Source organism: Lactuca serriola, chromosome 2 (genome assembly GCF_051521515.1).
Source record: "Lactuca serriola cultivar US96UC23 chromosome 2, Lser_US96UC23_V15, whole genome shotgun sequence".
Lineage (NCBI taxonomy): Eukaryota > Viridiplantae > Streptophyta > Magnoliopsida > Asterales > Asteraceae > Lactuca > Lactuca serriola.
In genome coordinates, this window is record NC_136409.1 from 101,270,285 (window position 1) to 101,293,575 (window position 23,291).

Consider the following 23,291-nt stretch of genomic DNA (forward strand, 5'->3'; position numbering starts at 1 on the left):
CATCAATTTTTCATACACGCCATTGCAAGGATAAATAAATAAAATTTAAAATCAAAATTTATTTTATTGCGGAAAAATTTTGTCCTTACAATGCAACTTATTGAAAAACTTATGCTAATACATCTTTCTTAGCAATCTAATTCTAACTCTAAGTAGTAGCTCAAGAATCTAATCTTCGAGAAATGCGATCGAGATCCATTCCTTTACGGTTAGATTCTGCTCACTTCTTCCTTTAAGCTTCCTTTGTTTTCTTCGATCCTACAAAACATCAATTGTAATCTTATTACATTATGTATTAAGAATCTAGAATAAAAGCTTAAAAGAGTTAGTAAATGGATTTTACCTATATTAGAGCCATACGTTTCGACTCTCCCATCTCTTAGATCTCTTAGGTAAATGGGGCAGCTTCGTCTCCAATGCCCTTTCTCTTGGCAATAAAAGCAAATCGACTCTTTTGGAACAGGACATGGAACTACTTCAGACATTGCCTTTCTATTATGATCAAACTTTTCGATCATAGCATGTCTTTCGTTGCCATTGTCTATATCCATAGAGGTCTCGAAGGCAGATTCACCAATCAACTTTGCTTTTCTATTGCGACAAATCATTGCAGATTCAGCAGCAATAAGCATATAGGTGAGATCTATAAGGGTCGCGTCGTAGTTCATCATATAGTACTCTCTTACGAACTCACTATATGAGTTAGGAAGTGACTGAAGAACCCAATCAATAGCCATTTCCTCACAGACAACGGATCCCAACATTCTTAACTTATCAATGTGTGACTTCATCCCTAGGACGTGTGCACACAGCGGCTTTCCTTCTTTATGTTTACTTGCCAAAAGGGCTTGAGTGATCTTGAACTTTTCAAGCCTTTGAACTTGTGGGTTAGGGAGAATAATTTGAGGAGGAGGAGGAAGTGAAGTATGATCTCTTGTTCCTCGATCGAATCGTGGAATATCATCTTCATGTGGAATGCTTGTTCCATGGGATTTGGGAAAACCATAGTCGTCAAACTTTGACATCTACAATACGGGAGAAAACGAATTCAAGTTAGTTGATAGATTGAGTCCTTGGTAGATCACCCAAATGAAATTCCAAGGCTAGGACCCAACACAATACGCTACAACCTAGAAAAGGGATGCCGTAATCTAGTTGCAGAATATTTGAAGGTAAGTGAATGACGATTCACTAATTTCCACCATGAAAAACGAAAAAGAAATTTAAGTTTTAAATCTATGAAAACTCCTAGATCCTTTGAGATACATTGAACTTTCAATGGCATGTTTATATCTCGATATGCCCCTCTTGTTTGTGACTGGGATGCCGAGGATCACAAAGCGGGTGTGAATAACCATGCAAACTACATGGTGCCCTCACATGTTACAGTCACCTATTCGATGTGCCGGTAAACCACACACGCTCCACCGAACTATGACAAACATTGAGTCACCCTTTGCTACCTTTGCTTAGACCCATTTAGTGTGCCGGTTAACCACACACGCTCCACTAACGTCTTCGCAAGGCACAAAGTGTAATTTCATGGAATTGCATCAATTCACTTTTGCCTAAGTAACTAAGATTGGGAATTTCGAAAAAACATTTAGTTACTTTAGTAATTTATTATACTTATAATGGAAGGTTTCGTCCTATCCTACCCGTTCGGCTAACGACCCTCCACTAGTCAAGAGTGCGGTGGGTAAGAGTGGATACCCATTAAATCGCCATTTTATAGGCAATTTCCTAAAACACCCCTTATAGACTAGCTTCGTGAATGAGGCCTACTAACGGTAAGACTGACTTTTAGTTATACATATATATAATGTTAGACTTTTAATGTTATATATAGTATAGGGTGTATTTTATAACTTTTAAAATAATATGTGGTTAACTTTAACAATTACACTTTTAATCTATTAAATGGTTAACCTAAACTTTTATGGATTTATTAAACCTCTTTTAATTATACACCTTAATTAATTAATAAAACCATAAGGGTGTGATTTGAACTTTTTCAAAACAATACAAGAGTTTTAGAATTTAACATTTCTAATTAACCTTTTAATCAACCTTTAAATTCCAAAACTTGAGGGCAAGTTTTTAAACATTTCAAACCATAAGGGTTTAGAATTTAAATATGCATCAAAATTAAACTATTTAATCAAAATTTAAATTCCAAAACTTGAGGGCAAGTTTTGAAACCTTTCTTTCAAAACATTAGGGTTTTAACTATTTAAATTTCAAAACAACAAAACTTTTGGGGTTCAAATTTAAACTATAAAACCTAAAGGGATAAATTGAAACTATTTCACAAGATAATTCAAATCTAAATTACAAATAATCAAACTTTATCTAATAAAACAAGTGATTATCTAAATTTTGACAATTATCTTCTATTTAGGTAAGGATAATCACATAATAATGAAAAAATTCGGATTTTATCACAAAAACGAGTTTATGGTAATTATCCAAAACCAAAACAGGAAGAAAATCGCGAAAACGAGCTGTCAGACACTTTGACTCGTCGAGTCTGGGCTTGGACTCGTCGAGTCCAGCTGACTCGGCGAGTTCACCAAGTGACTCGGCGAGTCACACCTTCAAAACTCAAAAAAAATCGATTTTCAGTGCTTATTTCGATCAAATATGCATCAATACAATAGAAACCAATCAAGGCTCTGATACCACTGATGGGTTTTGGTCATAAGACATCCTTTGTGCTCATACAAACCCTAATGCTTGGATCTAGGTTTCTCTATTGTACATGCTTTGAATCCAAGACTATAAACCCTAATTCTAGCATATGGAAATCAGAATACACATGTAATTAGGTTTAAGAACATACCTTGATTGTTATATAGCAATAACAATCCAATTCCTCCTTGAATAGACCTTGGAAAGCAGAGAGTCACAAGTGTCACTCCTCTAATGGTTTACAAACACCATAAGCAAGTGGAGAAGGTATAAAGAGAGAGGAGGGAGGTAGGAATTCGTCCTTAGGACCTCTTTTTAAGGGTTTCACGAATTCATGACCTTGGGGTTGTTTATATAGGTGTAGAGATAGGGTTTCAGTCATTATCCTTATCTAGTTGATTATCCATTAAGCAACCAATAAGATAATCCTTGAATCCTTATCATACTCGAATTCTAAGGGATTTACACCTCAAATTCGTTCACCATATATATAAGATAATCCTTACCTTATTTTGTAACTATCACATAATTACAATTCAGCCCCTCTAGTTTAATTAATTACACTTGATCACAAAATTAATTCTTAATTAATTATTGACCAATATTAATTAAACAAATATGATTTCTCCTTTAATATATTATTCTTATAACATATTAATAAATCATAATAACCTCTCTCTCTATTTATTTCTCCAATCAAATTGCTTTGGTGAAGGCAACCCAAAAGGACCATGCACCATCAGGTCAAGTACATACCAAAATAGTTATGGACTTAGACACTAATCCAACATCTACTTGTATCCCCCCCCCATAAAACATTTAAAAACATTTAAAACATTGATTAAGGGGTATGAACTCACCTATAGCAAGTGGTTGGGATGAACGGACTGAAACAGGATGCTAGGTGTCAAGTGAAGTCTTGAACACACTCTATGATCCTAGTTAACATATAATATCACATATATGTATCAAATTAGTCTTTAAACAACTAATAAACAAGTCAAGACATCCTAGGACAACTTTATACAAGTGTTATAAGTCTCAAGGATTGCATTTAAGTGTTGTAGGGAAGGGCTAGTGTGTTTGGGGTTCAAGGAACACTCCTAAAATGAGTTTACTCCCTAAAGACCAACACCCCTTGAGTTTACGGTCGTAAACTCTTGAGTTTATGGCCATAAGCTCCTAACCTTTTGGCCATTTGTTGTTTTGAAGTTTTCTAAGCTATTCCAAGCATTCCTACTTCATGATTAAGCCTTAGGACGTGTTGTGTGGCATCAAAACACTCCTAAATGGAGTTTACAGTCTAAGGACCATTTCTCCATGATTTTACTACCGTAAACTCTCATGGACTTACGTATTTTGGTGTTTTCAAGTCCTAAACACTTCAAGGTAATAGCCTACGTTAGATTCTAGGCATAAGGAATAAATATGGGACATTATACAACTTTTAAGGTGTTTATGGTTTTGGGAGATCCCCAAACTGTAAACACGTATAAATGTGAGGTTTTTGTGCTTTTTGTGTGATAAACTCATAAAGGATGGATATAGACAAGTCGTTCAGGCATTGTGAAGCATCTAGACACCCTAAAGCACCCTTTGGCACTAAACTTGGTGTTTACGATTTTGGGAGCCTCCCAAAACCGTGAACACCTTGTTCTTGGTGTTCTTGGGACTTTTCCTTGGTATAAATATGTATAGCAAGCTTTAAATGACTCTAGGATAGAAGTACTTACTTTGTGGAAGCTTGAAATGAACTTAAAGTCCAAGAACACTAGTGTGTGTTCTTGGTGTTTTGGAAATCCAGTCAAAACACATAAATGGATGGATGAAAAGATGTACAATCACTAGATTAAGTGTTATACTAACTTGAAAGTGCTAGAAATTCTTACTAGATTGAAGATATTGAGCAAAAACTTGGATGATACTTGAGAGAGTTTTTGGAGTTTACTCTTTTGGGTAAAAATGAAAAGTGTCCTACTTTGGGGAGTAAACTCATGCTTAAGGCATGAGTTTACGGTTTTTGAGGGTGTTTACGGCCCAAGTATAAAAGTTTGGCCGTGAACTTCTAAGCTACGTGGTATTCGCGGTTTAGAAATTTCAAAGCCCGAGACGGCCCATCCGTTCACCCGTTCGTTTAAAAATTAATTATTAAAATAATCAAACGAGCTTTAATTTCCTAAAAACAAGTAAAAGTGAACTTGACTTATAATATGAAGTGATTGACTTTTAGGGTTTGACTGAATGAAAATTCCGAGTTGTCACAGTATTGGTTGTTTATACGAGAGTCGTTTGGACCTTAGTTATATATTATGTATATGTGTATAGATATAAAAGTTCTTACATCAGTTCAACACCTTTGTGTAGCAAAGGTGTCCAAACATACTCAGTTATACAAACAACATTACTAGTAAACTATAATAGGTATAGTTTAGAGGACTACAACTCACTATTCTAGTACAATGAAACATATAAAAGTCAATTCATACATGAGTCAGTTCAAACATACTATAACGAGAAACAGAAAGAACATACTATAATGAGAAATAGAAAGAACATACTATAATGAGAAACAGGGAGGAACATACTATACAAAGAGAACATACAATACACTAGAACAAAGAGAACATATTATACAAATACAAGAATACCATAACATTAATGTGAGCCACTACTTCATGGCATGACAATATAATGTTGTGTCATGTTTTGTAACCAGAGTCTCCTAGAGGGAGAGCGTGAATTTGTGTATAGATCTATACGGGATTAACCATCCTACCCCTTGCTGCTAGCTACAGTGGGACCTGCCGGTCTACGGGTGACGAATGTCATACCACTTCGACGTCTTCGAACGTCGTGTTTTACTAGTCAATCAAGCATGGTTATAATCTCATCACATTTTACCTTAATTAAACAACCGGTTTAAGGTAGTTAGTACAACAGTAGTTACTATATACAATACTACAGTACATCTTTATTTTCCCATTACATTCACATTGTAATCTTCTCACATAAACGGTAATGTAACTATATTTTGGTAATGATAGTCATGCATGGGAAAAACACTCACTGTTACAAACGAACAAACATACAGAACAGTCGAGTCTTGGTAGAAGACTACATTTCATAATAAGTAGAAAATATAAGATTTTCTAGAAGATACAACATTTACATCAAACACTTACAAACATTTACAGCAAACATTTACAAACACTTTCATCAAACTTATACAAACATCGACACTAAAATACTTATGAACTCACCAGCTAAAATGCTGATATAGTCTTTCAAAATAACTTATATTCTTAGGTCACCAGTAGACAGTGACAGGTACACTGGACCAGGTTTTGAGAAGACGGAGCACAATTGAGACTCGTCTTTTATTTTGATTCATATTTTGATGTCTTTCAAACTATACACAGAACACCCTTGTACTAAATTATACTATTAATGAAATGGATGATGTTGTTGCTTCTTTACTATTATGCATTGATATGATACTATACATGACGTCCTCCGCCCCCAAATATTTCCATTGTTCTGGTTTGGGGGTGCGACAGAGGGGGGGTGTAGGTGTGAGTGGGGGTTGGATTGGGTGTGTATTTGTGGGGGAGGGTGGGTGGGTGTGTATTTGTGGGGGTTGGGGTCGGTGTTTGTTTATGGGTGTGTGTGTTTGTAAGGGTGGGGGTAGGTGTGTTTGTGTATGTGTGTGCTTGTGTGTTTGTTGTTATGTGTGTGTCTTTGATAAGCCCCATACTCTATACTTGTCTTTTGCAAAAGGGAAATAAAAGGCAATTGGGTGATTCCTTCTCGTTACGCTGGTATTTCGCCAAAGGGGTATTTTAGTCTTTTCTTTTAATTTTTCAATGAGCGAGTCTGTAGACAATCATGGGTGGAAACAATTGTTAGTGGGGTCAGCACATGATTATGTTAGCTGTGATTATCTTTTGTCTTCTCTGTAGTCGTACTATAAATAGTCCTTTTGTTTTAGGGAGTCAGCAGGGAAGAATTGATTTGAATAGAACTTTGTTCTTTCTTGGAGAGCTCCATTCCTCTCGAATGAATGGTATCATTATCTTAGGGGGTGTTTGAATAGGAAAAAAAAGAGATGCTTATTGCTTATTTCCACAATAAACTAATTCAAGTGTTTGGATAAAATCCAGCTTATTAGACTAAATAAGCTAATTTTAATAAGCATCTCTCCCCATGTTTATTACTTATTTCTTATTGCTTATTCCCACCACAAATAAGTTATAAGCAATAAGCTAAATAGATAATCCAAACACCCCTTTAATATTATCATAGTTTGATTATCTGTTCAAGAATGTTACAGTGCCTATCAATTGGTATCTGAGCAGTTGATGCTGGGGAAGAAAGGACAACAAGAAGGCTAGATAACTTATAGGAGGCTGTAAGAAAGGTGCAAGATAGACAGCAACAACAGAAACTATGGAACCAACAGCAAGCTAGAAACCTGGAAGATGTGAAGATCTTCCATAACGATATGCTCAAAATGCTGAAGAGAATCGACCAGCTCTTGGATGCAATGTTTTAAAACCCGGGTCGACCCGGCCGGTTGAACCGTGACCCGGGATAGAAGACGGGTTAATCGAGACCGGGTTTTTGTAAAAATACCGACCGGATCGAACCGGTCGGGTTTACCATGAACCGCGGTTGAATCGGGTATTGTGAACCGGTAAAAATCGGGTTGGCCCGTATATTAGGGCTTGCTTAATTAGTTGAGTATCTTGTATCGCTCCAGGCCACAAAATAGACTTCCGTTCTTCGTTCTTCTCTGGGAAACGAAAGCAGCACATCGCAAACGAAAGCAGCAAGTCGCCTCCATTCTCCGGCGACTTGCATTCTTCTCCAGCCGCCTCCAGGTGAGTTTCCAATTCCTTCCTTTTCTTTTTCTTTTTGCTGCTAAATCGACTTCCGATTTCCTTTCTTTTCTTTTTTCTTTTTTTTTTGCTGCTACATCGACTGGTGTTTCAGAAGTACCTTGGTTAGTTGGTTGTTCCTTCTCCACCTAAACCCAATGCAGTGATGACCGGGTCGACCTCAACAGCAACTGCAATGTAGTGACTTCCTTTTTTTTTTGATTAGCTGTAGAGACTTCTTTTGGCTGCAATGCAGTGACTTCCGTTCTTTTGATTAGCTGTTATGAAGTTAGTTTTCTTTTGCTGTGAAAGACTGAAATCAATTGACTGTGAAATCAGTTGCTAGATTTGTTTTATTTTCTTCTCTAATTTTCTTTTCTTCTCTAATTGACTTTGAAATCAGGTGAATTTACAGTTCATTTATTGTTAATTATCAATTACAGGTGATAGATTTTGTTAGTTTATTTATTCTTAATTATCAATTACAGGTGAAAGCAATTACAGTTCATATATTGTTAATTATCATTGTTTCAAGATTTTGTGACAAATTTGGTTAGTTTACATTTCATTAATTGTTAACTGGTCATTGTTTCAAGGTTTTGATTATGTAGATTATGAAATTAGGATCCAATTGACATATGTTTATTGATTATAAAATTACTTTTCAATGCAGTTAGATATGGAATCAAGGGAAGAACAACCATTGCAAGCACAATCTCAAGCTCAATCCCATTCTTCGGTTCAATCAAATGTACGAACAAAGACGGATATAGCATGGGAACATGTTACTCAAGTCGTTGATGAGAAGGGGAAAAAGGCATGGATATGTAACTTTTGTCAAAAAGTTATAGGTGGTGGTGGAATAAATAGGGTTAAGAAACATCTTGCTGGTATTAAAGGTGAGGTAGTAGCATGCCCAAAAGTTAGTCCACAAGTGCGGTTTACAATGCAAGGAAAGTTGAAAGAGACTGCCCAAAAAGAAAAAGAAAAACGCACCACTAGTGTTACTATCTTTGATGATGATGAAGAGATGGAGGAAATAGAAATGTCAACTGTGAAAAAGGGTAAAAGGAAATCTACTTCAAACTTGCATCCATTTTTTACAAAAGGTATAAATGATCCTTCCCAACCCACTATTAAATCTGCAATGCAAGGTAAGGCAAAAATACATGATGTGGATTTAGCTATTGCTATGTGGTTTTATGATGCATGTATACCTATGAATGCTTGCAACTCTCCTTTTTTTCAACTTATGGTAGATAAAATAGCAAGTATTGGTTATGGGTACAAAGCACCTAATTATCATGCTCTGAGGGTTAATTTATTGACAGATGCAAAAAAGTCAGTTTCATTGATAATTGATTCGTTAAGAAGTCAATGGGTTGATACAGGTTGCACAATTATGAGTGATGGGTGGAGGGATGTTTCACAACGACATTTGATTAATTTCTTGGTTTATTGTCCGAAAGGGATATCATTTCTTAAATCTTTTGATGCATCTGATATAGAGAGCAATGCTACAAATTTGTGTAATTTGTTTGCTGAGATTGTAGAAATGGTAGGAGAAAAAAATGTGGTTCAAATGGTAACTGATAATGCTGCTAAGTACAAGCTTGCTGGTACTAAGTTATATGAAAGATATCCTTCTATTACTTGGTCTCCATGTGCAGCGCATTGTCTTAATCTTGTATTAAAGGATCTTTCAGAATTGGATAATGTGAAAAGTTTGGTCAATCTTGCATCGAGGGTTACTATTTTTGTTTATAATCATAAGTGGCCATTGAATTGGTTAAGAAAAAGACCCGGTTGGAAAGAAATTATCCGTCCAGGTGCTACTCGGTTTGGTACCGTGTTGATAGCATTGCAAAGTTTGTATGACCATAAAGAAGATTTACAAGCAATGGTCATATCTAATGAGTTTAAGAAGATGTTGAAAGTGGGAAATGCGGTTGAATGTAAACAGATTGTCTTGAATGAAATCTTTTGGAAGAATTGTTTGATTACAGTGAAAGTGTAGGGTTTCAAAGCACTCCATGGATGATGGCAATGGGCCCCTTTGATGAATTCTAGGTTAAAAGCCCAAGACTTGTCTTTTCCCTATAAATAGTCATGTATTATTCATTATTAGGGTCAAGAGTTAGGCAAAATGTAGCCGTCACGTTGTGAGGTTTCTTGTAGAGTTAGATTCTTATTTATTAAGTGTAATTTGCTCCTCACAATTCAATAAATCGAGTGATCATTCTACATAATCTTCATATTTGTGTTTGTTCTTATTTTCCGCATCTTGTTCATCAAATCTCAGTTAGGGTTTTAATCTCAACAAGTGGTATCAGAGCGGGTCTTTGAAGATCTATTGATTTTCAAAGTATCGGTTCATGATTTGGTGATTTTCTGCACATATATTGAAGCTTATTAGTGTTTTGGCGGTATGGAATCAAAATTCTATTCAAGCAACTGTTCATGAAAACTTTATGTTCCTGTTCATCTAGGTAATCTTCCGATCTATTTCATGCTCGTTTTTTTTCTGATTTGATCTTGCTCAATTGATGTGTTAAAATCAATAGTTTGCTTTATGCATCAATTTCGTTCCTGTTGGCCAAATGATTTTATTCGTTACTGTTCATTTGCCATTTATTTGGCCCAAATCTAAAAGCTTTAACACTAGTTCCGTTTCTTGTTCTCCTGTTGTTATCGTATCGACTCAATTCTTTGGATCATCGATTTCCCTTTAAATCGAAATCAAGTTTATTTGCTCACGATCGATAATCAAATTCAAGTTTTTTTTACTGCTTGATTTTTCCGTTCATTTGGTCTTGTTTGATTTTGTTCTCGAATGGTGTTTAACCCAATCGACAATTGATTATAATCTTTGGGAACGAGAATCATCTAGTGGTTTCTGTAAAATCGATTGTGATTATGAGTCTGGTAAAATCTATCGTAATGTATGATCTCACTGCGAATTGGAAGAGTGATGTTGGGACCGATTGAAATCGGAATTCGATCTTAATCGACATGACCTGAGTAGATATTCTTGGCAATCGGCGGAAATAGTCAAAATGGATATTGTGAATCTTTTGGAACGAATGTCTTACCTGCGAAAGTTCGGAATTGGAATCTGGGATCACACTCGTTTTATCCCACGAAAGTTCGTAGTTTGGAATATTTGGGTTAGTGATTCGCATCGAGATTTAAAGCGAACCTATTAATAGTGATTTGAATCTCGCAGTCGGTAGTGTGCAATGAATTGGATTTAGAACCATTTTCGGAGTTACTGTCGGGTCAGAATTAGTATTCAAAATTTCTGGAGTCGGTATCGGAATTTATCAAGGACATCAAAGTCGGAATTGGATTTGGAAATCAAAATCAGTAGTCGATCAAAAATTGATGTTGCTACCAAAATCGAAAGTCTCCAAAATGAAAAAGGAAATCAAATAACCAATTGATTGAAACACAGGTGATTGGAATAAATATTACTCACTGCGAAGGTTTCATAATCGGAATGAAAAACGACGGCAATAATTGCAATGGACTCGCAATTTGATCTATTCGGTCTTGCATATGTGTGATGAATATTGGTGTCGCAAAGTTTAAGCCTTTCGTTTTTATCCAAGAAAATAGGGAAGATAACAATGTTACATTTTGGGTCCCTACAACTCCAGCAAATTGGCACTTTTGGTCCCTTTTGTTTTCACAGTTTGGCATTTTTAGACCATTTCCAGAATTTGTTACAATGAAGGGGCATATGGTGCAGAATTATTAATTTTGACCCCTGAATTTCTGCAAAGTGACAATTTCAGCCAATTTTTAGGAAAGTTTACAAATTTGAGAGCTGGTGAATAGTTTTGAATTCTTTAACGCACATATTTTTTCGTGAACAGAAAAATAAAGATTCCATCAAGTCTTGGCGGTTCGGAAAGTCATTTTTACTGATAACGACAAATTTTCATGACTTTTTCGGATTTTATACTTCATTGTATATATCATTTTATCACGGGGGAGCGCAGTAATTTTTATCCATTCAAGATCATTCTCATGACCATTTGAAGGCTTTATAATCATGTTTTTGATTATAAATCGGGGGAGAATTTGGTATGGCCATTCGAAATTGGATTTGTGACTTTTCAAAGTTGAAGATTTTTGATAAAGCTTATGGTAGAATTATGAAGGTAGCTTTTACAGCGGAAGTTCTTCATCGAGCTCTGCTAAAGCTTTTATAGAGAAGTATCCTTCACAGCGGAAGTTCTTTATCGAGCTCTGCTAAGGACTTGTTATATCTCCGACTTCTTGTATTTTCTCGATCAAGTGGCATTACGAATCATAAAGTTTGGGTTGTTACATGATATTTTTTGATGGCTTATATCATTAGTTTATTTGAAGATCATTGCGACTTGGAGGGGGAGCTCTTCAAAGACAAGAAGTGATTCGGTTTCTTTGTTCTGAAATGGGTTTTTATGGCGGGTTTCGTTTTCATGAAGATTCTTTGGGATTACATTCGAAAATGAAGTTTAAATACATTACTTCAGTGCTTGATTTATATATCCTAGAGCCCATGTTTAAAGATTATTGAAGAATCAAGATTCGTGGATTGCTTCATATATTCCTCGTTGCAGATCTTTTTATTTGCTAGATGCTTGTTTTGGAAGTTAAAGCATTGTCATCCATTCCATACTTTGAGGGGGAGATTGAAGGGTTTCAAAGCACTCCATGGATGATGGCAATGGGCCCCTTTGATGAATTCTAGGTTAAAAGCCTAAGACTTGTCTTTTCTCTATAAATAGTCATGTATTATTCATTATTAGGGTCAAGAGTTAGGCAAAATGTAGCCGTCACGTTGTGAGGTTTCTTGTAGAGTTAGATTCTTATTTCTTAAGTGTAATTTGTTCCTCACAATTCAATAAATCGAGTGATCATTCGACATAATCTTCATATTTGTGTTTGTTCTTATTTTCCGCATCTTGTTCATCAAATCTCAGTTAGGGTTTTAATCTCAACAGAAAGTAATGACTCCTTTGTTAAAGCTTTTGCGGTTGTGTGATTCGGATGAAAAACCTGCAATTGGTTATGTTTACGAGGGAATGCGTCGGGCAAGAAGAGGGATTAAGGAATTGTTTAAGAAGAAGAAGGAGTTATATAGACCTTATACTAACATAATTGATAGCCGTTGGGATAGGATGTTAAGAAAAAGTATTTATTGTGCGGCTTATTGGTTGAATCCTGTTTTCCAATATGATCATGCAAATCTTTGTAAGAAGAATGAGGTGTTTCAAGGCGTTCTTGAAATGGTTGAGAAGACTTTTAAAGGTGATGACGTGTTAAATATTACCTTGAATTTAGGGAGGTTTCGTGATGCTGATGGTACCTTTGGTAGATCTAGTGTCGTTGCTTCTCGTAATCTTACTCTTCCAGGTATGATTTAAACTTAATGTGTCATTATTATATATAAAATATTGTATTTTCTAATATTTTTTTTTTGCTAACTATATCATTTGTAGATGAGTGGTGAAAGTTATTTGGCAAAGATATTCCGATTTTGCAAAATTTTGCTATTAGAATATTAAGTCAAACGACATCTTCTTCCGGTTGCGAACGTAACTGGAGTGTATTTGAAAGGATTCACACGAAACGGAGGAATAGATTGGAACATCAAAGGCTAAATGATCTTGTATTTGTTCATTACAATTTGCGTTTACAAAATAGGTATGGTAACTTGCTAAGATATACTATGCTATAAAATGACCAAGTTATATTTGAGATTTTTTTGAATGTTTTTGTAGATTGAAGGTTGATATGAGGTCTTACGATCCTGTTGACTATGAAAATATTGATAAGACGAGATTTTGGGTGGTTGAATAAGAGCGGGAAGGAGAACTTAATTATGATGATTTGGAAAATATGTTTGATGAGCAAGAGCATGAACCGGCTTCTGAATCACAAGGTGACCATGTTGATCATGAAGTTGATAGTGAATTTCAGTTACTAAGTGACCACGAGATCGATGCTTATAATACTCCAATTTCTCAAGATCCATGATTTGGTTTGGTCGTAACGTGTTTGGATTTGTCTACAACTATGTTTTCTTTTGTTATTTATACTTTATGTTGTTGTTTGTTATGTTAAGATTGATCTATAACATGTTATTAATACTCTATGTGGTTGTTTGTTGTGTTAAGATTGTTTTTTGTGTTTAGATTAACCTTTGTTGACATCAAATTATTGGTATTATATGTCTATGTAGTATGGAGGAAAGCAAAAATATATGAAAATAAAAAATGCCATAAACCGGGTTGACCCGGCGGTTGAACCGGTTGACCCGTGAACCGACAATCACACCGGGTCAACTAAAAACCCGGGTTTTAAAACATTGCTTGGATGAGAAGGCAGGTCTCCTCACCGGAGATGGAGGAGACGAAAATGGAACACCAAAAGAAGAAACTCATTACCCGTCAATGGAGATGCTTCATCAGAACAAGATAAAGAGAGATGAAGAGACAGAAGCTGAGATAGCGAAATGGAAAAAGTACTACTACTCAAAGGAAGGAATGGAGGCTGAAAAGGCTAAGTGGAGACAAATTTATTCCCCTACTTTGAAGGAGAAGGAGGAAGAAGAAGTATCAGAAGATCCCGGCCACCTATCTCCACCGCCACATCTGTCGGAACAGGAACTGATAAGTGTAGAAACGATGAGACCAAAGCAAGAAGAATCACACAAAAAGTCTCAGAAGAAGCAGAACTTGCTCTTGTTTAATGGAACGAAACCAAAATGGCGGATGTTTGGACCAAAAAGTGGTTGCAGAACACCTCCACCACACTCTCCATTACATTCACCACCGCCAACTCCAGCAACACCACTTCCGCTGTCTCCACCGCCTCTGGTTTGGAAGAACAGGAGCGAGAGTAAGCTTTTGAGCATAAGAAGCTCGAATTGGGAAGTTAGGAAGCGGGAGATCACCTTATTCGATGGTTACAGACCTCCGCCGCCGCCATCGACGTCTCCACCACCTTCGGCACTATCTACATCACCTCTAGATATCGAGAACAGAAGAAAGGTCACAGTTTCGAACATAAGAGGCTCAAATTGGTGTGTTAGCAAGCTGGAAATGCCTTGGTTTACTGGCAACAACATCGATGGTTGGAAATTTGAGGCTGAAAGGTATTATTCGTTTCACGAAATGCTGGAAGATGATGAGTTGGAAGCAACAACTAGGTATTTTGAAGGAAATACTCTCTTGTGGTACGGCTGGGAGCACCCAAGACAACACATACGGGGTTGGGAAGAACTGAAGGGTTTACTTCATCTCCGATACAGCTCGTCAATGGTAGAAGCGTTTTACGAACATACCATTTCCCTGGTCAAAAAGAAGACGGAGCAGAAGACGGCTTCGTTAAATGACAGACGGAAAGAAGTGCTGGTAGGTTTTTGTAAAAATGGGCTTAAAAAGGATATCTGGGCCGAAATTAACATGTTGGGATAGACGATGGGCTTAACTACTAAGGTGAAGAAAAAAATAAGCCCACATTTGGTTAAGGCGGTGACGACAAAAAAAACCTCCGACAAGCACCTTTCCACGTGTCTTCTCCGTCCTTTCCAGCAAATAATTCATCAACCGAAACATATCCAAGTAACAAGCAACACGACTATAGAGAAGATTATGACATCCCTCTTGACTTTTGCTTTTCGTATCTAACTCATCATGGAAAGGTTAGCTGGAACGTTGACCATCTTAAGCCGCGGAGGTCCAGTTCGATTCAAAATCAAGGGAAAATGAAGCATGTTCCGTGCCAAACTCGATTCGTAACAGAGAGGTCAGGTACTTTAGAATTCTCAAATAGTTTTGTTAAGGTCTATCACTTAGATTCTGACCTTGTGGAGATATTTCACCGATGGAAGTTTTTACAGGGATGTTTTATCTGGTGATCCGGTTCTGAAAGATATAAATATCAAAGTTGCTCAAGGCATTAAGGCTGTTGTATGTGATAAGGTTGGGTCAAGAAAATCAAGTTTACTTTCATGTATCCTGGAAGAAATGCCTAAGTTGTCAGGAAGTGTAAAACTCAGGGGTACCAAAGCTTTTCTTGCTCAGTCTCCATGCAGGGGCGGTCCTAGCTAGGTGCCCGGTGTGGCACCGGTAACACCTAGCTTCCGCGCACGTAGTAAAAAAATCGGTTTTTTTTTTAATTTTTTACCTGTTGTGCCACTACGTAAAAAAAAGCGTGCAACTACTAAAAAAAATTTGTGCAACTAGCCAACTACATAAAAAAAAAATATTATCACTTTATCAGGAATTACCAAGCGAAAAACAATTATAACAAGACCAAATGCCCAATGTTTTAATCAATTATTGTCTAATAGTCCAATTGCTCAAAGCCCAAAATAAAACTTAATTGGATAAATTAGCAATTGGGCTAATTGTTTGTAAATAAAATAGTCCAATCCTAATTAATTGAGTATTATCGGTAGAAAAAAAATCACGATTACAAAATCTAAAATTCGACTACTCGACTTCCTGATTTGCATCCAAAAATCCTTCGACCAATCGACCTTCGTCCTTCAATCGTGCCTTGGCAGACTCGTGAGTCGTGACCTCACAATCGTTCATCCTTGATGACTTGATTGATTTCATTGTTGGATGATCGATCACAATCCTTGATCGATTTCAACAATTCTCTTGAAGACTTGAAGCAAGTATCGATTCTTTTCTGTCTTTTTTCAATTTCTACTGTTTTGGTTTATTGGTTAACAAATAACAAAATCCACTTCAAAGTTCAAACTTCAAAGCCCTAAACTACAATGAAACAAGTAAGTTCTACTACCAATTCATTTAGATATTTGAAATTGATACGTTTTTTTTGAAGTTATTGATTGACTTGGGTGAAATTGATTTGTTTTATTGAAGTTATATTGTTTGTTTAGGTACAATAGCTATGCTTTTATTGAATTGATTGTTTGATTAGGTGAAATTGACATGTTTTATTGAATTTATTGTTTAATTAGGTGAAAGCAACTTGTTTTATTGAAGTCATTGTTTGATTAGGTGCAATTGTTATGTTTTTATTAAATTTATTGTTTGATTAGGTGAAAGCAACTTGTTTTATTGAGGTCATTGTTTGATTAGGTGTAATTGACGGATAGGCCATTGATTACTAGTTACAAACCAAATATAAGAGATGATGTAAGAAGAGCATATTTGCTTCAAGGACCGTGTCAAGTAAGGGCACATAAGTTTCCTAAAAAAAATAGGTGATAGATTTAGAAGATTCATTCCTTCCTGGTTTGATGACTTTGATTGGTTGGAATATAGTGTGAAAAGGAATAGTGCACATTGTTTATATTGTTATTTGTGTGGGGACCTCATGGGACAAAAAGGAGGGAGAGATGCATTTGTTTCCCAAGGTTTTGATACATGGAATAAAAAAGATGCATTTCGAACTCATGTGGGTGGTGTTGATAGTTTTCACAACAAAGCAAAAGAAAAGTGTGAGTTTTTTAATGAGGGAAAAACAAGTTATTAATGTAGTCTTGAGGAGGCAAACCGAAGCAGATGGCCATAAATATAAAGCTCGATTACCTGTTTCTATTATTTTTGTTAGACTTTTATTGAAAACCAGTTAACCGTTTCATGGTCATGATGAGTCGGTTAACTCGGAAAATAGAGGGCTTTACATTGAAGTGTTAAAAGCCATTTGAGAGACTAGTGAAGATATTTTCAACAATACTTTAGAAAATGCTCCTAAAAACAATCAACTTATTTCCCCTAAAATTCAAAAAGAACTTTTGCAATGTTTTGCACAAGAAGTACTTTTGAGTATTCGTGAAGAGAGTGGTCAAGATGTTTTTGGTTTACTAGTTGATGAATCTAGTGATGTTTCAAAAAAGGAACAAATGACTATTGTTTTGCGTTATGTCGATAGTCTTGGCTTTGTGAAAAAAAGATTCATAGGACTAGTGCTTCTGAAGGATACATCTTCTTTGACACTAAAAAACGCCATAAATGAAGTACTTACAAGTACTAAGTTGAGTTTTAGTCAGATAATTTATTATTTACTTTTTTGTTATTTCAATTTAATTATATATATATATATATATATATATATATATGTGTGTGTGTGTGTGTGTATATATATATATATATATTAATTGTTTTAAATTTTAATAGATAAGAGGACAAGGTTACGATGGGGTAGCAATATGCGGGGGGAATTCAATGGTTTGAAAGCTTTGATATTACAAGAGAATGACACGACTTTTTATGTATATTTCTTTGCACACCAACTTCAATTAATAGTTGTGGCTGTAGCAAAGAAGCATGATGGTTTTAGTGACTTTTTGAGCAAATTTCGTTGGTGGTTAATGTTATTTGTGCCTCGTGTAAAAGAAAAGACTTACTATGAGAGCAAGCAAGAGAAAGGGTGCAAAAAAAGGCTTGTGTAGTGGTGAACTTGGAACCGGGAGAGGTTAAATCAAGAGACAACACTTGTTCGAGCTAGAGAAACAATATGGGGTTCACATTTCAACACACTCACAAGTTTGGTGAAGTTGTTTGCGGATGTTCTTGTAGTTTTAGATTTTGTGAAAGAGGAGGGAGGGTCATTGGCAAACCGTCAACAAGCATCTGGAATCTTAGCATATTTTAAATCATATAAGTTCGTGTTTTACTTACATATGATGTATGACATTTTACACTTCACAGGTATATTGTCAAAGCAACTTCAAAGAAAAGATCTAGACATTTTAGAAGCAACTTCGACGGTTAGAGGGACAATGGAGGCATTACAATCTTTTAGAAACATAGGATTTGCTAGCATTTTGCCAAAAGTATCATCTTTTTGTCAAACACATGAAATTGATACTTTAGATATGGAAGAGTTGTATATTGGTGCGAGAAAACGTAGGACTACAAAAACTAATAGGTTTCATTTTGAGGTTGAAATCTTCAACACGGTGGTAGATATGCAACTTACAGAATATCGGGATCGATTTAGTGAAACAAGCACCCAATTACTAGAATACATGGGTGCTTTGAGCCCTTGTGATTCATTTGCACAATTTGACAAATCAAAGTTATTCAAGTTGGATAAGTTATACAAGTATGACTCTGATGATTCAGATATGATTGACCTTGAAGGACAACTTGAGATATTTTATCACTCTTGCATCAAAGATGAACGCTTCACTTGTTTGAAAAGAATTTCCGATCTTTCTCGTTTGATGGTTAATACGGGGAAGCATCGGTCTTATCCTTTGGTTTATAAGCTTTTAAAGTTGGCTTTGATATTACCCGTAGCAACCGCAAGTGTAAAAAAATGTTTTTCAAAGATGAAGCTCTTGAAGAACAACTTGCGTAACAAAATTGGTGATGAATTTTTTATCGACACATTGCTTAGTAATTTCGAGACCAAAGCAATTGCGAAAGTTGAGAATGAAAAAGTAATGGATCGGTTTCAAAAGATGTATCTAATAGATCGTTGTTATATTATGTTTAACCAGAAAAAAAATTGTATTAGATGCTTTATATTATGTTTGACCGGATTTTATTTTTCATGTTTTATATTATGTTTGACCGGAAAAAAAAAATTGTGCAACCCCTACTACTAATTCCTGCGTCCACCCCTGGTTATCATTGGTTGAGTTTGAATAAGGTAGTTCTCTTGAACCCTTTTTGCAAATTCAAATCAATGTTTTTTACCAACCTTCTCACAAGATAAGAACGAGATAAGAAATTGATCTCATTTTTTAGGGATGTGCTTTCATAAAGTTTACACGTAATTTGAACGAAACTTTCATTATGCACACCAACTGCTCGATAAAATGCTTGAACCATGTTTTTTATTTTTAATTTTTAATTTTATTTATTTTTTTGCAGACTCTCTTCATCGCTTACCGCTCCCTCATCTGCCCACAATCATAGCCCATCACCATCGCCAATCGGTATCTGCTTCTACCATATTTACACGGTCTCCACCACCGAGGACTATGAAATCCATAAAAAAATTTCATCTGAATCTTCTTTGCAAGGTCAGTTCCATTTTATTTAGTGTTATTTTTTTATTTGTTGATTTTGTTATTTTAGTTTAATTTCAATTTGATTTGTTACTTTGAGTTCGAAGACGCATCAGTGAATACACATAAAGAATGATTCATTTATCCAATTTTGTATTCTATATGTCAAATATTATATTAGTTTTGTATTGCTTTTAGTGGTTTGATTAACATGTTTGATTGATTACACTATATTTTGCATCGTAGTTTAATCAATTCATATAGATACACGGGGAAGAACACGAAGAGATGAAGCATAAAGCTGGTGATCGCTATTTCTTTTCAAAAGATTCTTCCAATTTCGTTCTATATGTACATTTAATTATTTGGTTTGAAATTGAATTAACATATTTCATAAATTATTTAGGCCTATATGTAATTAGCTCTCTCTATTGCGGTTGGAGTAGCCTCTTTATGGGCAATTTGGTCAATGTCATTCGTGTTGCTCCTAGCTAGGTACAATTTTTTCTTTTTCTGTTTAATCTTCATATTGTTTAGTTGATGTTTAAATTGAAAGCGATGATTATATGCTATGGAATAATCAGAACAAAAAAAATTAGATGGATGACACAAGGACCATTAATGATGTTTTTTTTCATAATTCTATTATAAAATTGTACTTCAAAACTTTCTTATTAAGACATTATGCTTCCAACTAATCCAGGATGCAGCCCGAGTCACCTTTGTTCCACTTCGATGGATTTACTATCGATATAAAAAATGGCATTATTACCTTCTGGTAAACTCCAACAACCAAACTACATTCATTCTAAAACTTTAATTTCCAATTATTTATTCTTCTAACGACCTTGCCTCAACCCAAACTGCCCAATGTTACGTTAATCAGGTTGTAAGTGGCATATATAGTTTGTACAATTTGAAAGGTTAAATATCTATGGGTTGAGCAAGTTCCATAAAACATGCCAACATACTAATGAAAATGGTGTATACAGTGGAGTTTCTAGAAGATTTCTCTAGAAATGAAAGGTCTAAGTGGTTGGGAGCCTATTTTTTGATAAAGAAGAGCACATGGCAATATGTCCATCTCTCATGGAATTGTAGAAAAGTCAACACCAGGCTCCTTAACGGAATGTTTAACCGATCCATTCCGGATCGACCAATTTGGTACAGAAGTTGTAACATGGGAAAACCACGGAAAACACGACTTATTTGAATAACCCGGTGACCTACCAATTGTAGAAGTAGGATTTTTGGCAAGCAATAAGCACTTAAATAATGCAATTCAAGTGTACCATCGTCTTTCTCATCAAAGAACTCTGGACTTTGAGCCTTAGAAAAACCTATGGCGGGTAAGATAGACAGCAGGGAATCTTTATTTATTTTATATTTTTTTGTTAAAAAAATGATTTAGATGAAGTGAGTGTGATATACTCTTATGTTATCTATGCACTCATATAATATGTGAAGTAAGTTATTCCTTTTGAAGATAATAATAATAATAATAATAATAATAATAATAATAATAATAATATAAGTGAAAATAAGGGAAAATGGTCAATACTAATGCAACCCATTTCATTAAATTATGAAAATTTGTTTTTTTGTATCACTTTATGACGTGGTGCTAATGTAGACATTACTTGTGTGAATTAGGTTACAATTGCTCGGGTGTACAATTGAGATGTTCATCAACGAAGAGTTAAACAAGCCTCTTCTTCCTCTCAAGATTCATGAGAAATTTTAAAAAAAAAAAACCAGGTGAAATGTCTATTTTGTTTTTTTACGAATTTTGATCTCATTCCATTCCATTCCTTACAGGTTGTGTCCATTCCTAATTACAATGTCAGTGTTGCGGAATTGTTGGTTCCCGCGAGTGAGCTTTCAAAAAATATAAGGTGATTCCAATTCCAACTTTCCAACTCTCATCAGATCAATTACATTGTTGTTGCATATATATATATATATATATATATATATATATATATATATATATATATATATATATATATATGGGAAAAGTGAATATACTCTTAAGGGTATATAAGCTTAGGTACCCAAACTCACTATACTACATCGTTTTGTATTATATATATACATTGTAATTATCCAATGTTCTCATAATTCAACTTCTAACTTGATTACTTCCAAGATTTTTATCAATTTCACATTTATATTCCTCTTACATAATTTTAATTTTCAACTATAATATATATAGCCTAATAGGTGTTCGGCAAAAAGATGTGATGTAATAGGAAGATAATAATGAAATTTCGAAAATTTTGAAAGTAAATCAAGTCAAGGGTTGAAGTTTAAGAACATTATAATGAATATATTAAACAAAATGACGTATTATAATGAGTTTGGGTACCTAAGCTTATATACCCTTAAGGGTATATTCACTTTTCCCTATATATATATATATATATATATATATATATATATATATATATATATATATATATATATATATAATTACTTACTCTGACTCCATTCCACTACTACTGGAATGGAAGCCAGTGGAACTAGCAACATGAAATCTTCCAATAATGGCTGCATCTTTTTAATTGAGACATTAGATTGGGCGAAAGTGGAAATTAGGTAAGAAGTTGGAGAATACAACTTTTTCCTTTTTGGTGCTCGAACCCATTACGAAAGGGAAGAGCTGAGGACAAGGTATTGTACAATTTATGCAATAATACTTGGTGTAAACACAAGAAATAACAACAAACTTTTGTTTATTTGTGTATTATAGCATAATACATTTATTTCTTTCTATTACAACATTGCACTTATTTTTTTTTCATATTAGGGCGTTGTACTTTGACAATTACCTAACTATGGCATTGCACTTTCTTTTTTATATATATTTTTTTATTTTAGAGTTAATGGTTAGGCAAATATTGTTGCAATAACTGCCACCAAGGAATATGGTAAGACAAATACCTAAAAAACTATTGATTTTTTGTTTGTTACTGCAGTTCAGGTAAACCCAATAATAATAGATATCCGATTTTACCCTTGGGTTTGGAGCGACTTCAAGTGTTGCAAAATTTTCTTTTCACCTGCTAGAATTTTGGGACTATAATTATAATTAGATCATGCTTTGTTTCTTAAACTTCAAAGATGCAGTGTAGGAATTGTTTTATATATTTTTTAGCATTATACATGCCAAGAAATCTCAAACACAACAGGTAAGAGTTTGTTAACACATGCTCACCATGAACACAATTAGAAATATTGGAATTTAGAACATTCAAATTGAATGTGTGGCCAGTACTATTCTAACCCTGCAAAGTGGGGATTCTTCACTAGTTTAATTGAAATGTGGAGATTGCATGTGCATATCAAACTTGTACATTATTATTTGATATAGATAAATTGGTGTGCTCATCATATATGTTACCTTAATGCTAAATTGGGAGCTTCATGTGACCATTAAAGTCTTATGCTTCCTTATTAAAAGTTTAACTTATTGAAGAATAATATATGCGTATGATTCTTGTATATGATGCTTACAAGAAAATAAGTTTGCTTGTATATGCATAGCATGTGATTGGAGCAAGTAAGGAAAAGGAAAATTCAATACACTTCATGGCCTCTTCTTTGCAACAAACGGGTTTTGTCTTCATGATTACCAATATGAGATTCCAAATTCATATAAGGCTTGTACATCATGTTTAAAGAAAAATATATTTGTTTGGAAAAGGATTTATTACATTTGGTAA

At 34.8% G+C, this 23,291-nt stretch overlaps 1 protein-coding gene and 1 pseudogene across 1 annotated transcript; both read left to right on the forward strand.

Annotated features, from left to right (window-relative positions):
- The first annotated feature begins 8,244 nt into the window (after window positions 1-8,244).
- LOC145089422 (uncharacterized) lies at window positions 8,245-13,598 on the forward strand (annotated as a pseudogene).
- Window positions 13,599-17,953: 4,355 nt separating this feature from the next.
- On the forward strand, window positions 17,954-19,641 carry LOC145089423 (uncharacterized). The gene is made up of 4 exons (XM_079027861.1): window positions 17,954-18,020; window positions 18,257-19,016; window positions 19,430-19,581; window positions 19,637-19,641. Exons 1-4 carry the CDS (start codon window positions 17,954-17,956, stop codon window positions 19,639-19,641), a joined length of 984 nt encoding a protein of 327 aa, XP_078883987.1.
- Window positions 19,642-23,291: the final 3,650 nt, after the last annotated feature.

Bases quoted from the DNA above. Each gene is read 5' to 3' on its own strand.
- LOC145089423 (XM_079027861.1), top strand. From the start codon at position 17,954: ATGAGAGCAAGCAAGAGAAAGGGTGCAAAAAAAGGCTTGTGTAGTGGT. The intron at 18,021-18,256 runs GTTAAATCAAGA...TACACTTCACAG, and splicing joins TGAACTTGGAACCGGGAGAG to GTATATTGTCAAAGCAACTT. The intron at 19,017-19,429 runs GTATCTAATAGA...ATTTTTTTGCAG, and splicing joins ATGGATCGGTTTCAAAAGAT to ACTCTCTTCATCGCTTACCG.